At 34.5% G+C, this 15,262-nt stretch overlaps 1 protein-coding gene across 3 annotated transcripts in view; it reads left to right on the forward strand.

The window, feature by feature from the left end:
• Window positions 1-14,427, forward strand: part of LOC138712512 (zinc finger CCHC domain-containing protein 7-like) — a 26,465-nt gene extending 12,038 nt beyond the window's left edge. For all 3 annotated transcript variants that reach the window (XM_069844399.1, XM_069844400.1, XM_069844398.1), the window contains exons 3-5: window positions 2,657-2,865; window positions 9,206-9,346; window positions 13,805-14,427. In XM_069844399.1, the coding sequence (XP_069700500.1) occupies window positions 2,657-2,865; window positions 9,206-9,346; window positions 13,805-14,080 (626 nt within the window). In that variant the 3' untranslated portion in view covers window positions 14,081-14,427. The remainder of the gene's footprint in view (window positions 1-2,656; window positions 2,866-9,205; window positions 9,347-13,804) is intronic.
• The last annotated feature ends 835 nt before the right edge of the window (window positions 14,428-15,262 follow it).

Here is a 15,262-nt window from a genome sequence, read left to right on the forward strand (position 1 = left end):
TATGGGAACTTGAAATTTGTTTTTAAGTTGATATAAGTTCCTTTCTTTGCTAACATATCTGCTTTCTCGTTACCGTTCAGTCCGTAGTGGGCTGGGATCCATTGGAAGACCACTTTTTTATTTAGCATTTGAATTTGTTTTACCATGCAATGAATTTCTTTTACTTTTTCCATTTTAGGGGATGTAGTTGAGCTGATGGACTGGATTGCAGCTTTGGAGTCAGACAGGATGACTATGTTTTTGCATTGGTTTAGCCAAACAAATACATTTTGAAGTGATGTATAAATGGCTTCAACTTCGCCATCAAAATTTGTTGTGTACTTGCCAACATTTTTATAAAGAGAAAAGTATTGGCAAGTAGCTCCTGCTCCAGCTTCATTTTGATCCATGGAGATCCATCAGTGTAAATGTACAACCAGTCCTTCTGTGGATATTTTCTATTAATTGTTTGTAGGGCAATGGCTTTTGCTATTTCTGGATTTATATCTTTTTGTTGAAGACTTCATCAAGATCAAGGCAGCAATCTACTTTGAAGTTATTAAGTGGATTATATCGAGACATCAAGTTTTCCTTTTCACTTGGTATTTCTAGATTTTGTTTAAGCTTTTCTACCTCTTGTATGTATCCGTTTTGGGTCCTCAATGTAAATTTAGAATCTTTGTATTTACTCCATTTATCCCAATTATTTGGAAGCCTTCTTAATTTTTCATAGGTTAAAAGGGCTTGCGTTTCAAGATCTGTTACAACTGGTTTATTAGATGTGATTATTTGCATGGCTTCAATTGGAGTAGTTTTGATTGCACCAGTAATTAGTGTAGCTTTAGAGAAATTACATTTCATAGAACAATTTCCAAAAACATTGGTATAATATTTTAATGAACTGAAAAGGTACAGTGTGGTTTCTTGACAAAGTGCTGGAGAATAATGTAAGTCTCTGCCACAAAATGTGAATGGTCTGGCCATTAAACAGGCGGGCTGTAGTTCATATCTTAGCTGGGACAAGTTGCCTGTTGATGTTTTTTCCAGATTTTTCCCTCGACCAATTAAGAGCAAATGCTGGGTAACTTTTGGCGCTGGATCCTAAACTCATTTTCCTCGCATTATCACCCTCGTTTACACAGATGCTAGATAACAATTATTGCAGTTTATAAAGTGTCGTGAAATCTGAGAAAACTTTTAATTGCTGTTTCTCCAAAATGTCGTTACGTATTTTTAAGAAACTAACATCATCTGATTTTTCATACGGTATCCATGGAAATCGTTTAACCTAAGATGATTGACAACTACGGCCCTTATGAACTACCTTTTTCCTTTCATTGCTTTGCTCATCCTTTGTTGATTCTTGTAGCAGTGATGAACATGACCTATTAGTTTTACTGCCACTACTAGAACCCAATTTATTATTCTGTTTCTATTCATTGCTATTTCATTTTGGATAGTTTCATTTATTAAGAATTTATCCATTATCGAAAAATTAACTTAAATTATGGTTTATTTAACGACGCAACTGCAGAGGTTATATAAGCGTCTCTGGTGTGCCGGAATTTTGTCCTGCAGGAGTTCTTTTACATGCCAGTAAATCTACTGACATGAGCCTGTCGCATTTAAACACAATTAAATGCCATTGACCTGGGCTGGGATTGAACCCACAACCTCGAGCATAGAAGGCCAGTACTATACCGACTACGCTACCGAGGCCGACTCCATTATCAATGATACTTATGTCACAATTGCTGATCACTTAAAAAGCCCACACCTGCGATGATGATGATCATAAAAAACTATTATTGAAACTGCATGTTAATAACAGTTGTTTTTAAATTTCGAAATAAATTTAATTGTTTAAGAAAAAGTGTTAAACATTAATAATAATTTGAAAAGTCCACTGCAAGAATGATGGATGTCATTTGGAATACATTTTGCAGGAGAAGCAATTGAAAGTTTGAAATGCTTAGCGCTCAAAGCTTAACTGAGATTTTCCGATCATTACTGGATAATGACTATCAGTGTTAATGCCATATAACTGTCTATGTACATTCTATATGTCTTAAGCTATGCATTGACAGTCTTGGTTCATGTGTTAATGCCATATAACTCTCTATGTACATTCTATATGTCTTAAGCTATGCATTGACAGTCTTGGTTCATTTTCGACAAGAAAGTGACCTCCATCATTCTTGCAGTGGACTCTTCATTTGTTAACTGATATTAGGCAAACATGTCGAATACACTGTTAATTTGAACTGTTAATTCCGTATTATTATTTCTACTTGGTAATATTTATGACCGTTTCTCTTCGATCACAGTAGTTGAAAAATTTGAACTGAACTGAAAAAATGAGGATCATAGACAAAGAAGTGGAGTCACCATTGCATCATATGTTTCACCTCTCTCAAATGCAGGGGGAAAGAAAGGGAGTGGGCATTGTGACAGCTGACATCTCTATGGATTTGAAATAACTATTTTTGGTGTCTTTTCTAGTTCATCTTTCAAACAAATTAATTATTTATTTTCTTTTAACACGAATCTCTTTTCGAATCACTTGTGGGGGCCTCCTGAATCTAAAGTGTAGCGTTAGTAAAGTTACGTTCTCTTTCATTTAATATTAATATAGGCTTGTCTTTATACATTTTTTTTTTTTTCATTATTTTCACAGGTAATCGTTTTAAATGGCAAGTTTCATATGCTGATGTTGTTGGCCATCCCTGGACAATGGGTCCAGACCGCACTAAGAAGTGTACCACCTGTAATGTCAGAGGGCATTCTGTTTATAATTGCCCATTTCCTCCGAAACCAACTGTGTGCCTTTTTTGTGGGATTACAGGACATTCAAAATTTAAATGTCCTGCACCAATATGCCTGACGGTAAGAAATTTGTGTGTATGAAATTGTTACGCCTCCTGCAACTAAAAAAGTGACTCCATAATGTTTGTTTTTGAACTCCCACCCATTCCCTGCATCCCTCAGCCATTGGAACTGGATTCGTCATTTGTCTTTGTTGTACCACACAGAGTGACTATAGTGTTGCCACATAGATTATTATTCGTTTAGTTGTCATTGTAATGTTGGAGTATCAAATTTATACTTTTATATAGTGTTAAGTTGTGGTTGAACTTTAATAACTTAGAATACATTGAAAACTCTGTAAGACGCTCTTCAAGGGACCGTATAAAAATAGCATATTAAATGGGACTGCGTATTAGCGAGAGCGGGTCATTTTTGGATTTTTTAAATTTTAACACGAAGGTATGAATCTGTATAAACATTTGTTGAAGAAATTTAAGGATTAAATAATGTAATTATGCAGGATAAAAGGTTATTTAATTTTCTTTCCTTTCAGAAAATGTCAGAACAAATACACTGTCTTATCAACAGTAATCTCACTAGAGGTTTTGATTTATCTAGAGAAAATCAAAACTCGAGTGGGATTTAATTGACTATTACATGATTAGAAGAAAGTATATAAAGATTAGAAGTAACAAAGTACTCCAATAAATAAAATATTAATTGGCTTACGAAAATATAACTGTCTTCAAATGTATTATTGTACCATCTCAACATTACGCTAGATATCAGTAGTGTTTTATGATTGTTTTTTCTTGTTATCAGTTGTGCCAACTATAGAATCTTCATTGAACTCTATGGACGGTTACTAGCAACTAGTTAAATACTAGTATCTAACTCGTTGGTTACTAGTCAAGAAGGCTTTGTTGATTCAGTTTCATTTTTATTAAAACATTTGCATTCCACTTCAATCATCCGGATCCCAGTAATCAACGTCACTTGACAGATGATTTTCAATAAATCTTAGTATTAAACAATCTCTGATACGTGACTATCCATAATAATATATAGCAGAAGCTATAACAAACATAACCTAAATAATATAAACAAGTGTTAGAAAAGTTTTAATTAGGGATGATGAAATAAACAAGAAACGTTTTAATTAACGATGATGAAATAAAAATAAACATGAATAATTTTAAAAGAAACAATTATTGAAAGTACAATTTTCAAATTTGAATGTTTTAGTTGTTGGTGGTTCAGTTGATGTTATATTAGACGTGTGCGTAAAAGAAGTGAACTCGTTGATGTACATGGTGTATCCCTCAACTTATTCAGGATTTCCGAATGGTGCTCTTCGTATATGACCAGTGATCTTTATTAATTCTTGTTCTTGAATGCCAATGCGAGTCATATTTGAAAGTGCTGTGCATCGACTGGAGTGGTTTGTAATTTTCTGTTTTTTGACGTCCAGACCAGTGCAGTTTGAAATGTTGGCAAACAAAGAAACAAATGCTAGGGTAGTGATAAAAATAAACAAATGCTAGGGACACGGTAAAATTAAACAAATGCTAGGGACACGATAAAATTGTGCGATAAGCAGCCATGATTGGTTGAGACGTCCTTTCGTACAGTTTTATTGGTCAAAAGTAGTGTGACGTAGTAAAAGTGTAATAGTCAATTAAAATGCCCCTTTATTTAAAAAGTCAAAATTGTTTTCTGTCTTGCACTTAATTGCATTTTCCATATGATTTAAATCGGAAGTGATTGAATACGCCCCTAAGAATTCTGTAATAGAAATCATAGCCAAAAGAACCAAACTGAAAAATATCTTGGTGCAATGTAGATCCAACTTTATGTGGTGTACCTAGAACAATGTTTAAGCTGACAAGGACGTCTTGAGTTCATTGTTCTTGTATAGGGATGAAGTATAAAACTTAACCAATATTCAGGGGTTAGAATTCCACTATTAGTAATGTCGAATGTAACAAATATAACTATATAATAATCCTTTCAAGTAAAGTTGAAAGTACACACCCAAGCCTACAACTACATACAGTTCCACTCTATCAGAATGAATACTCGACAATTTGTCACCGGATTGCAGTATATTCTATTAGACTGATTACGTGTATAAAAAACACTTCCCCACAGCTCAACAACCCGTGTACGGTGATTAGATTTGCATGATGTTATACGAGAGTACAGAACACTTAACAAGAATTTTACTCGCTCTATGAAATTAGTTATATACGCTTCTATGACTCCACATTTAATAATATCAGGTTTTTATATTTCTAGCATTTCATTGATTTTATTGTGATCACCATATTGATTTCCACTTTCTGTATGCTTCTCTATTTATTTTTTTTTATTTTTTATTTATTTCAAATATACAGATTAAAGAAATATAATTACAAAACAAACAAAGAGAAATGCAAATAAAATAATACAAGCAATATAAAAAAGAAGATACAGTAGTATTAACAAAATTTGAGACCGAATGAGCAGCGCTCGTGCTCGGTCACAGTTCAGATATAATATTAAAATAAAAAATAATAATATAAATAAATAAGTAAAATAAAATAGGAACTAAAATATAATTTTAGCGGCAATGGAATTATGTAATATAATATTAACACTATAGAAGAATAATATCGCACATGAAAAGTAGGACTAATATATATTTCAAAATTATAGAATACAAATATAATATAGGTTGATTAATTCATATACATAGGCTATAAATTTATTTAATCAAATTGAAGATATTAACACGTTTCTAATTTTCTTGTTATATGTTAGTGGGTTACATGTTAGAAGTTCTGGGTGTAATTTATAGTATAGAATTCTTTAGTTGGCAGAGAAATTTAGACAGAGAAAGATATAGTTCTTACCTCTCACTCACTCCGTGGCTGACCAGTCTTCTGCGGGGGGGATGGTGGCAAGAGACAGAAACCCTCCATGAAATTATCTGTATATGCAGTGGCGGATTCTTCTACTTTCATGTTGTCACTATCAGAGTCCAAACTTATTACGAAACGATCCACCGCCTTGTCAATCATTCCATCCCTTTCCCAATAAAAATTCTCTTCCCTTTTAACATGTTCACACGCATTTTTCCAATTCTCTGGCGTGATCTTGGACAACGCTTCTTAACTAATTTTAGAACTTCACTGGATTTGAAAGATACATTGTGTTTAGCGGCATCATTTTTCACTTGTGCCCAGATGAACTCAATGACACTAAAGTTGCAGTGGTATGATGGCAGTCATACTACGGTATGCCGGTATGGTTCACTTTGAGCTAAGGTATCCAGTTCGTACCTTACCATTTAATTTTATTATGTCGTACAGTACGATTTTTGTCGCCTTTGGGTCATACTCTATGTTGTTCTGACGTAACCAAGACTGCATGTCTGATTTAGAAGATGCAGAAGTGGGAGCTTTATTTAACTGTACAGAATGGTAAGAGGCGTTGTCCATTACTATAATGCTGTTTTGTGGAATGTTCGCAAGGAGGTTGTTTTCGAACCAATGTTTGGAATTAACGGCGTTCATTTCCTCATAGGGATCGTGGGTAGATTTTGACTTAAAACTGTGATAGGCTCCTGGTATAAATTCAGAGGAAGATCCAGCACGCACAATAATAAGTAGTCCCCCTTTTCCTAAGGGCACGTTCACTATCGTCACATACTCCAAATTTTGCTCTTCGTGTAATTAATGTTTATCCATGTTTCGGCTAGGTAAACGATAGGGCGGCCGGTTATTCTTAAGTCGCGCATCCTCCTTAAGAAATGGAATCGCTTAGCAATTATGTTGGGTTTCTCTAGCAGAAGCTTCCATCCGAAATTATTCTTAGCGTAACGGAAATTAAGTTTTTTTGTAATTCCCATACCGACCATTTGCTGCCAGAAAATAACCCAGACTTATCGAGAGCATCACGAATATCTTCCACACTCGGAATGAAATCAGCTTTATACAAGGAGTAAATCTGCCTCTTGATGGCGGCCGCAGTGAATGAGTCTGTATTGGTTTTCGTGGGAGTTCTTTGCGGCCACATTTTGCCCGGAGTTGACACTTTTCATTCTGATTCATCTGCTTCTCTCTTTTCAATTAGAATACGGTAAACAGTGCGTTCAGATACTCCACATGCAGCAGCAGTTCGCTTCGCTACTTCGACTACTCTTATTGTAGGATTTCCGACTTTCAAGGCATCATACTCCTCTACGAAAAACTTATGTACATTGCACACTATATCCCTGGCGTCAGACTGCAGTTTCTTTCCTCTTATTCCTAAACCAAGAATCACGAACACTAGGACAAGTAGACCTAATATAAAGCACAACACTTCTAACATTTTAATAATTATAAAATGATTATAGGCACCTTCTCAAATTACACTGAAAAATGTCGCTAACGCATAGTTGTAATAACATCCACCACTGACAACCTTTCCAGATGTGCCGATGAGGGAGAGGGACGAAAGAAAGAGGAAGTGCTGTTATACAAGTGTTTGTGTCATAGGATTAGTTCAACTCACCCTCCCTGACCCTTCCCAAGACATCAGGTAGCTCTGCCAACATAGACCTTCTCAAGTATAGTTAAAGCATTGTACAGCCGAGGGCCAAAATTTATGCTATGCTTTAGACCAGCAGATGTGAGACATTTAGGTTCTACTAATGTTGAATTAATATTTCGTCTTGTGTCATAATTGTGTGTCTGTAATACAAACTTATTACGATTTTTATGATAAAATTTTAACAGCATATACTTATAAATTTGTTCAATATTAAATACATTAAATTCAGAATAAATTAATTTAGTTGGATAATCGAAACGTTTCTTCAAACAAATTTTAATTATTCGTTTTTGTAGTAAATTTAACGGACTAAGATTAATTTTTGTACTTCCACCCCAAACAATTATACCATATTGAATGATAGACTGAATAATGGCCAAATAAACATTTCGTAGAACTCTAATAGGTAAGTAGCATCGAAGATTAACGAATTTATAAATTGTTTTACGAAGCCTCTTACAAAGATAAGTAATGTGATGAAGCCATTTTAAATTCTGATCAATAATGATACCCAGATATTTGACATACGTGGCTTCTTTCAAAGGTGGACATTTACAACTTTTGGGATCTAAACAATTTTCACTGTGTATTAGTAGTCTATATTTATCGCTAAATTTTAAATTTTGAACACTGGCAGTTGTTAACGAAAAAGGAACTAGAGTTGATTTAGATATATTTAAAGAAAGGAAGTTGGAATTAAGCCATTTTTTAACAATGTTAGCACCTATATTAGCATTTCTATATGCTTCCTGCCAAGAAAAACCACTGAAAATAACTACTGTATCATCTGCATATGAATATATAGATCCATTAAATTTTTCTAAATTTATATTTAGCAGATCATTAACATATATTAGAAATAAAATAGGTCCCAAAACTGTTCCTTGCGGTACACCTATATCAATATATTTGTATTCACTAAATTGATCTTCAATTTTGGTCATTTGCCTTCTGTTACTAAAATATGATTGGAATAATTTTAAAACTATACTTCTAACTCCAATAGTATGTAGTTTGTCCAAAAGTAAATTATGATTGATAGTGTCAAAAGCTTTCCATAGATCCAAGAAAATACCCAAACATTTGTTTCCGATATCTAGTTCATTGATAATTTTTCCAGTAACATTAATAAGAGCATCATCAGTAGAAATATTATTGCGGAAACCAAACTGATTTTTAGAGAGTATTTTATGTTTTTCTAAATAATTTATTAATCTATTCTTTAAACATTTTTCAAGCAATTTGGAAAATGTTGGAAGTAAAGATATAGGTCTATAGTTATTTAAATTATTTTTATCTCCAGATTTGTATATTGGAATTACTATGGCACATTTCAAAACATCTGGGAATATACCTTGCACAAAACAACAATTCTTGGCAACAACACAATATATTTAGGACACCACGTATGGAGATCTACTTTGTATGCCAATATCACGTATTCAGTTTTACTTCATAGCTATGAAAATTCACATCATTTTAAATTTGTTTTAATATTTTGACAGGATATTTTAATGTTGCTGTGGATGATTAATATTGTTACTATGTCATATTTACTCTAGTCATGCCATTTCCAAATGTAAAGCATGTTTTGTAATTGATTTTAGATGATATTTTGTTACATATCTCGTACCTGAAGATGCCCTACAAAGGGCGAAAACGTTAGTATTAAGACTAAATATGATGTAACACATTAGTGTTTTCCTTTCATATGTAATTCAGTGCTTAAGCCATAAGACGGAATAAATAATTAATTATATTTTGATATATGTTACTTTCAAGGAACGTTCTTAACTGAATTGTATCACTGTTACATTAATACTTTGTAATTGTATTTCAGTGTGGTCGACCAGCTGGTGCATATAAGGAATGCTGTTCTAATTGTTTATCTACAAACAACTCTAAGTATTGCAATGTTTGTAATGGTGTTGATCATCTTGGTGCTGATTGCCCAGAAACATGGCGAAGATATCATGCAACGGTAAAAAGACTGTTTAATTTTAAAATATGTTACGTTCTTTTAATTGATACTGCAATCTGACGTTGAAAGAAATACATTTAGTCGTCCCTATGTACTTGTGAATTGGACAGAATGGTCTACAGTATTCTGTATGGGCTCGGTGGTGAGCAACACTTTCCATCACTCGGCTAACATATTCTGATCTATTTGGGAGTTGAAATGACTTAAACTAGTCAGTTCTGCAGAATAGCAGTACTAACTATTAAATTGTAATTAAACCAAACCCTTTAACTCTATTAAATATAGACTATAATCTAAATTTAACAGAAGAAATACTGAAATCAGAAGTAAACACTGAAATAATGAAACAATTGTCTTTAGAGACAATTAATATTAGGTATCCTCCACAAAACAGGCTTCATTTATACACCGACGGATCCTTGATCTCCAGAGAACAAGGTGCCGGTGCAGGTGTTACGTGCTGTCTCTTCTCATTTTATAGATCTCTTGGATATGAAACAACAAGTTTTGATGGAGAAATCGTTGCAATAAGTGAAAGTCTCAGGAATCTTCTATGCCACATCAATAAATTTAAGAATGCAGTTATATTGTCAGACTCCAAAGCAGCTATTCTATCAATACTCTCTAAACACACACCTTCATCTCAAACAGCAGAAATAACTAAAATGCTCTCTCAATTAATATCACTCAATAAAAGAATTGTATTCCAATGGATACCATCCCATTGTGGAATCCTGGAAACGAGAATGCGGATGCTTTAGCAAAGAAGGGCAGCACTGCTACTTACAGACCTGTTACTAAATCTACGTATTACTCTGTGAAAAGATTTATTAAATCCACATACTTAGACTTCAACAAACAAATTTTGATAACACAATCACAAGGGAAAAAATGGAACTCTCTGCATCAAAATCCACAGTTAATTCCCGATTTACCACGAAAATCGTCTGTAGCTGCATTTAGATTGGCAACAGGCCATGATTGTTTGGCCAAACACCTGCATAGAATTGGAATATATCAGTCCCCTAACTGCCCATTGTGCAACTCAAACCAAGAAATGGATTCGGAACACCTCAAAATCTATGCTTCAGTGGCTGGCCATGATAATATCTTTGAAAAATATTGGAGTGCAAGGGGTCAAATGACTTTATTGTCAAACGCCTGGCATTAGAAAACAACAACTATTAAATTGTTCTATTATTGATTGATTATAAGAGGTGTTGGATATGATGTCTTCCTGCTGTCACACATTCTTTAAGTAAATTGGCATTCACACACTGAAGTTACTGTTCGTGGTCCTCCCAGTTTCTGTTCTGATGATGTCTTTCAGCAACTGAATTGTGTGAAGATTGTCTGTGGTTTTAGACACTCCTTTTTATCTTCAAGAGTGTCTTTCGTTAAGTGTCGAAAAAATAAGAATGAGAAACCTAAGGTCATTATTCTTCCTTTCTATAATGAAAAAGTGACCAGCCTCATGGTCTAGTGGTCAGAGCTTCTGGCTATAGTTCATGAGGTCCCGGGTTCGATTCCCGGTTAGAGCACAGGAATTTTTCCTTAAAGGGGATTATTTCTGTTTTCGTCCATGGTCTGGAATTTAGGTTAAGTTTAGATTTAAGACCTCTCCTGGCACTACATTATCATAATCATCCTATCACATCATCAGGGTAATGTTGTTTTCTAATGCCAGGCGTTTGACAATAAAGTCATTTGACCTCTTGCACTCCAATATTTTTCAAAGATATTATCATGACCAGCCACTGAAGCACAGATTTTGAGGTGTTCCGAATCCATTTCTTGGTTTGAGTTGCACAATGGGCAGTTAGGGGACTGATATATTCCAATTCTATGCAGGTGTTTGGCCAAACAATCGTGGCCTGTTGCCAATCTAAAAGCAGCTACAGACGATTTTCGTGGTAAATCGGGAATTAACTGTGGATTTTGATGCAGAGAGTTCCATTTTTTCCCACGGGATTGTGTTATCAAATTTTGTTTGTTGAAGTCTAAGTATGTAGATTTAATAAATCTTTAATAAATTTTTTCACAGAGTAATACGTAGATTTAGTAACAGTCTGTAAGTAGCAGTGCTGCCCTTCTTTGCTAAAGCATCCGCATTCTCGTTTCCCAGGATTCCACAGTGGGATGGTATCCATTGGAATACAATTCTTTTATTGAGTGATATTAATTGAGAGAGCATTTTAGTTATTTATGATGTTTCAGGGTAATGTAACTCCGCCTTCCAGGCGCCCCAACCTCAGAAGTGGGTTACAATTAAGCCACAGCCAGGAGAGAGGACCAGAAATGTCGAAAAGACAACCTGGTGGCATTGGATAAAAAAAAAATGAAAAAGTCTATGATTCCTCTCATGACATGGAAGATGATCCAGATTTGTTATCTGTGGAAATTAGCAAAGTGTAAAATACATGTATGGTTATTTTCTTTACGCAATTAAAAGTTATTTCATACCATGTTCATCCTCCTCCAGTGTTGACACTGAATTGCTAGCTATTGATGCTGCTCTTCAGTGTGTTACTCAAATTTCTGAAAAATCTATTTGCATACTTACCGACTCCAAGGGGGCTATATTTAATATAATTAAATATGTACCAAACATGTATGCAATTAGAATTATTCCAATTCAGAAACAACTAAGTAAACTAAAAGAACTCCAAAAGGAAATAACATTTCAATGGATACCTAGTCATTGTGGTATACCTGGAAATGAGAAAGTCGATAATATTGCAAAACAGGCAACATATTTGCAACCAAGACCTCTTCAAATGATATCTCTATCCAATGCTTTTGCTTCAGTAAAGTCTCATTTTACAAACCTGTTGTTGTTGTTATCTAATGCCGGGCTTTGGCAACGAAGCGTTCTTGCTCTCCAATATTTCTCTGTGGTGGATCCATCAGGTAGAACTTCACAGGTTTGTAGATGATTTTCAGTCATTTCTTCTTCTTTTTCCATTGGAGAATTTTAAGGATGTTCTGTAAATGACATCCTGCAGAGGTCTCCACCCGGAGATCCGAAAGGGGGACTATTTTGCCTCCGGAAAACTTATCTGAAGGATTTGCCATTAGGTTAATTAGCATAAGTGTAACAGTTTTTTAAGTGGGCACCAATTTTTTGTTTGTAATGGTGGTTACATCACCCACGCACGTAAACCCCCAGTATGACTGGAGGGCCACACCTGTTGTTGGTTAATGGGTCCATCGGACTGGCCGGGAGGAGTTTTAGAGTCCACCGATCTTTCTCACAAGCACCACTTGTGGAACATTTCTACACCGTGGCAGGCCAGCGTAATAGATGAAATAGCATTTCCTCTATTTCCGATGGTGTGGTTATATCGGTCCCCAGAGCCTAATTTGTAAAAGCAGGTTGCACCACGAGCAGGTTGAGGTTGGGTTTTGGATAGGAGAGGTTATGGAGTGCACTTCACTATCCTTTTACAAACCTATGGATCAACAATTGGCTCTCTTCTGACAAAGGAAAAAATTTTACAGTCTGTACAAAAAAAACCAAATGACCTGGACACGTACAAAAACTTGCCCAGACATGTTCAAACATTTTTAACAAGATCCAGAACAGGTCACATTGTCACTCAATTGTACCTACACCGATTTCACATTTCTGATAATCATACTTGTCTGTGGTGTAATATGATGAAGATCTGGAACACATTCTTCTATACTGTCCATCCATAAACCACAAAAGAAGTAAATTAAAATCATCAGTACCAGTTGCAGAAGACACAGCCCTGCAGTATATATTGATTACACCCCAACTCTGGCTACTAGCAACAGGCATCTATAATGAACACTGATCAAAATGCCCCTCATTTCTCGTGAAAAACAACAACTGAATAGACTACAGTGGACTATAGTGGACTTTATGTTGTCAGCAAACAGCTGCATACATTAAGAAGATTGATTCTTTATGCAATTAACAAATTAATTTCGATACAAGTATTTTACGCACAACATTTAACACCATGATCTGAGATTAGTCAAGGTTAGGCTACCTATGTCAGAACTGATATACAGCAGTACAAAGAAAGAGCCACAAAATTGTTCATAATCAGGCTGCTCAAATTTTATCTATATTTATAGCTATATAGGTATTATTAAGCATTGATTTGATTAGTGCATGTATTGGGTTTTATTAAACATTGATTTGATTAGTGCATGAACTGTTTGCTGTTATTAATGACGAGATTATTCTCGATATTTTATAATTCGAGCGTAATTTTTCCCTCCTCGATTTTTTGTCTCGGAATTTTTAAGAAAGGAGGGAAGGATTACGCGAGTAAATACGGTATTGATTCCGAAGTTGTTTGTGTCAAAGTTGTAGATCTTATTGAATCCACACAATTCATTTGAAGCAAATTTAGACAAAATAGCTTGTACAAATTCTGTAATAAAAAGAAAAAGTTGTAATGAATGTTATCTCTTCTTTTTCAGACTAGTAATATGACATCACCTTCTGGCTCTTCAACGCCCCAATTCAAACCGCAAACAGAACAGTTCTGTTGCAACTGTGCCAGGAAAGGGCATCACTATAATGAATGTCGACAATTTTCAAAACAGCCGAACAAATCAATTCTGATATCTGACAAACGTCCTAGAAGTCCTTACGAACAAAACAACTACTTTGCAAAGAGAAGAAAGTTCAATAATGGCGGTTTCTGTTTTCCTGAAGTGAATTCATTTTTTCGGCCCCATTATACTGAATTTTGAGGACAAGAGACTATAATTAAGAAATTGATATATATACATAACTGAAATCACTATATGTTACTATACTGTGTATTTTATTAATTGGAAGGTTAATATTATTATTCATCATTTTCATTGTGAACATGAAAATGTTTCTTATATTGTACAGAATTATTCTAATTTTTATTTTCTTCACCTGTACAAAAGGATACTGTCATTTTTTTGGAACAGTTTGTGGTGGACACTGATTACATAATTTGGTAATGTGACTCAGGGTAAGAGTTATTACATCCTCGTATATGACAGAAAAGATTTTTGTTCGAAGTTTATACAAAGAATGTATATCACAATAAATGTGTCTGTCATCACTGTTGTACATGATTATTACTGTAGCGTACATTAGAAAGAAATGCCACAAGAGTCATCTGTACCAGTAGCGGACGGTGGGTTTGAAAGTTGAGGAGGCCAAGACGTGATTGATGAGAATATAAAAATATAAGGCCTGTGACGTACCTCATTATCAAGCGCAGAATTTATAGATTTTAAGAAATTAAAGTTACGTTTTCCAATTTATGTTTTAGGATTTTAAATCTTATGTTTAGGAATTTACATGATTTTAGGGAAAAAATAAATATAAACAACATACTGTTAATATATTACAACGGCTTGGTAAAGATTGCCTCTCTTTAGGACACTCCAAGTTCTAACCTACGAATTAGGTCTTTTTAGGTCATATTACATTTAAGAATGTTACTCTTTGCTACATAAAACGAACAAGAAAAACAATATTTCGAGAGTAACGAGATACAAAATTGATTCGAACCTAAGAATCCGGGGCTTGCTCATACTATTACATAGCCTAATTTTACAGCAAATTAACTCGACGTTCCTCTTTCTTTGCAAACCTATCAAATAGGCCACAACATACTGAATAACTGCTACTAGAAGAAGCTAGAGACAAATCTGCGTTTGTTTCTAAACTCTCGATATATTTAAATTACTGTATAAGTAAACACATCTCGTAACACAAAATAATAAAATAACAAGAACACCCGCAAACAAGAGAAAATCTAACAACATAAATGAAAACTTTTAAGCTGGGAGAGAAAACTAACAACACGTGACTCTATTTTCTAAAACCAAGAAGAGAGAAAGAGAGAAAGCTTCCGAATACAGCCGAAACCAGCCATGACTAAGCAATAC

Source organism: Periplaneta americana, chromosome 13 (genome assembly GCF_040183065.1).
Source record: "Periplaneta americana isolate PAMFEO1 chromosome 13, P.americana_PAMFEO1_priV1, whole genome shotgun sequence".
NCBI classification, from domain to species: Eukaryota; Metazoa; Arthropoda; class Insecta; order Blattodea; family Blattidae; genus Periplaneta; species Periplaneta americana.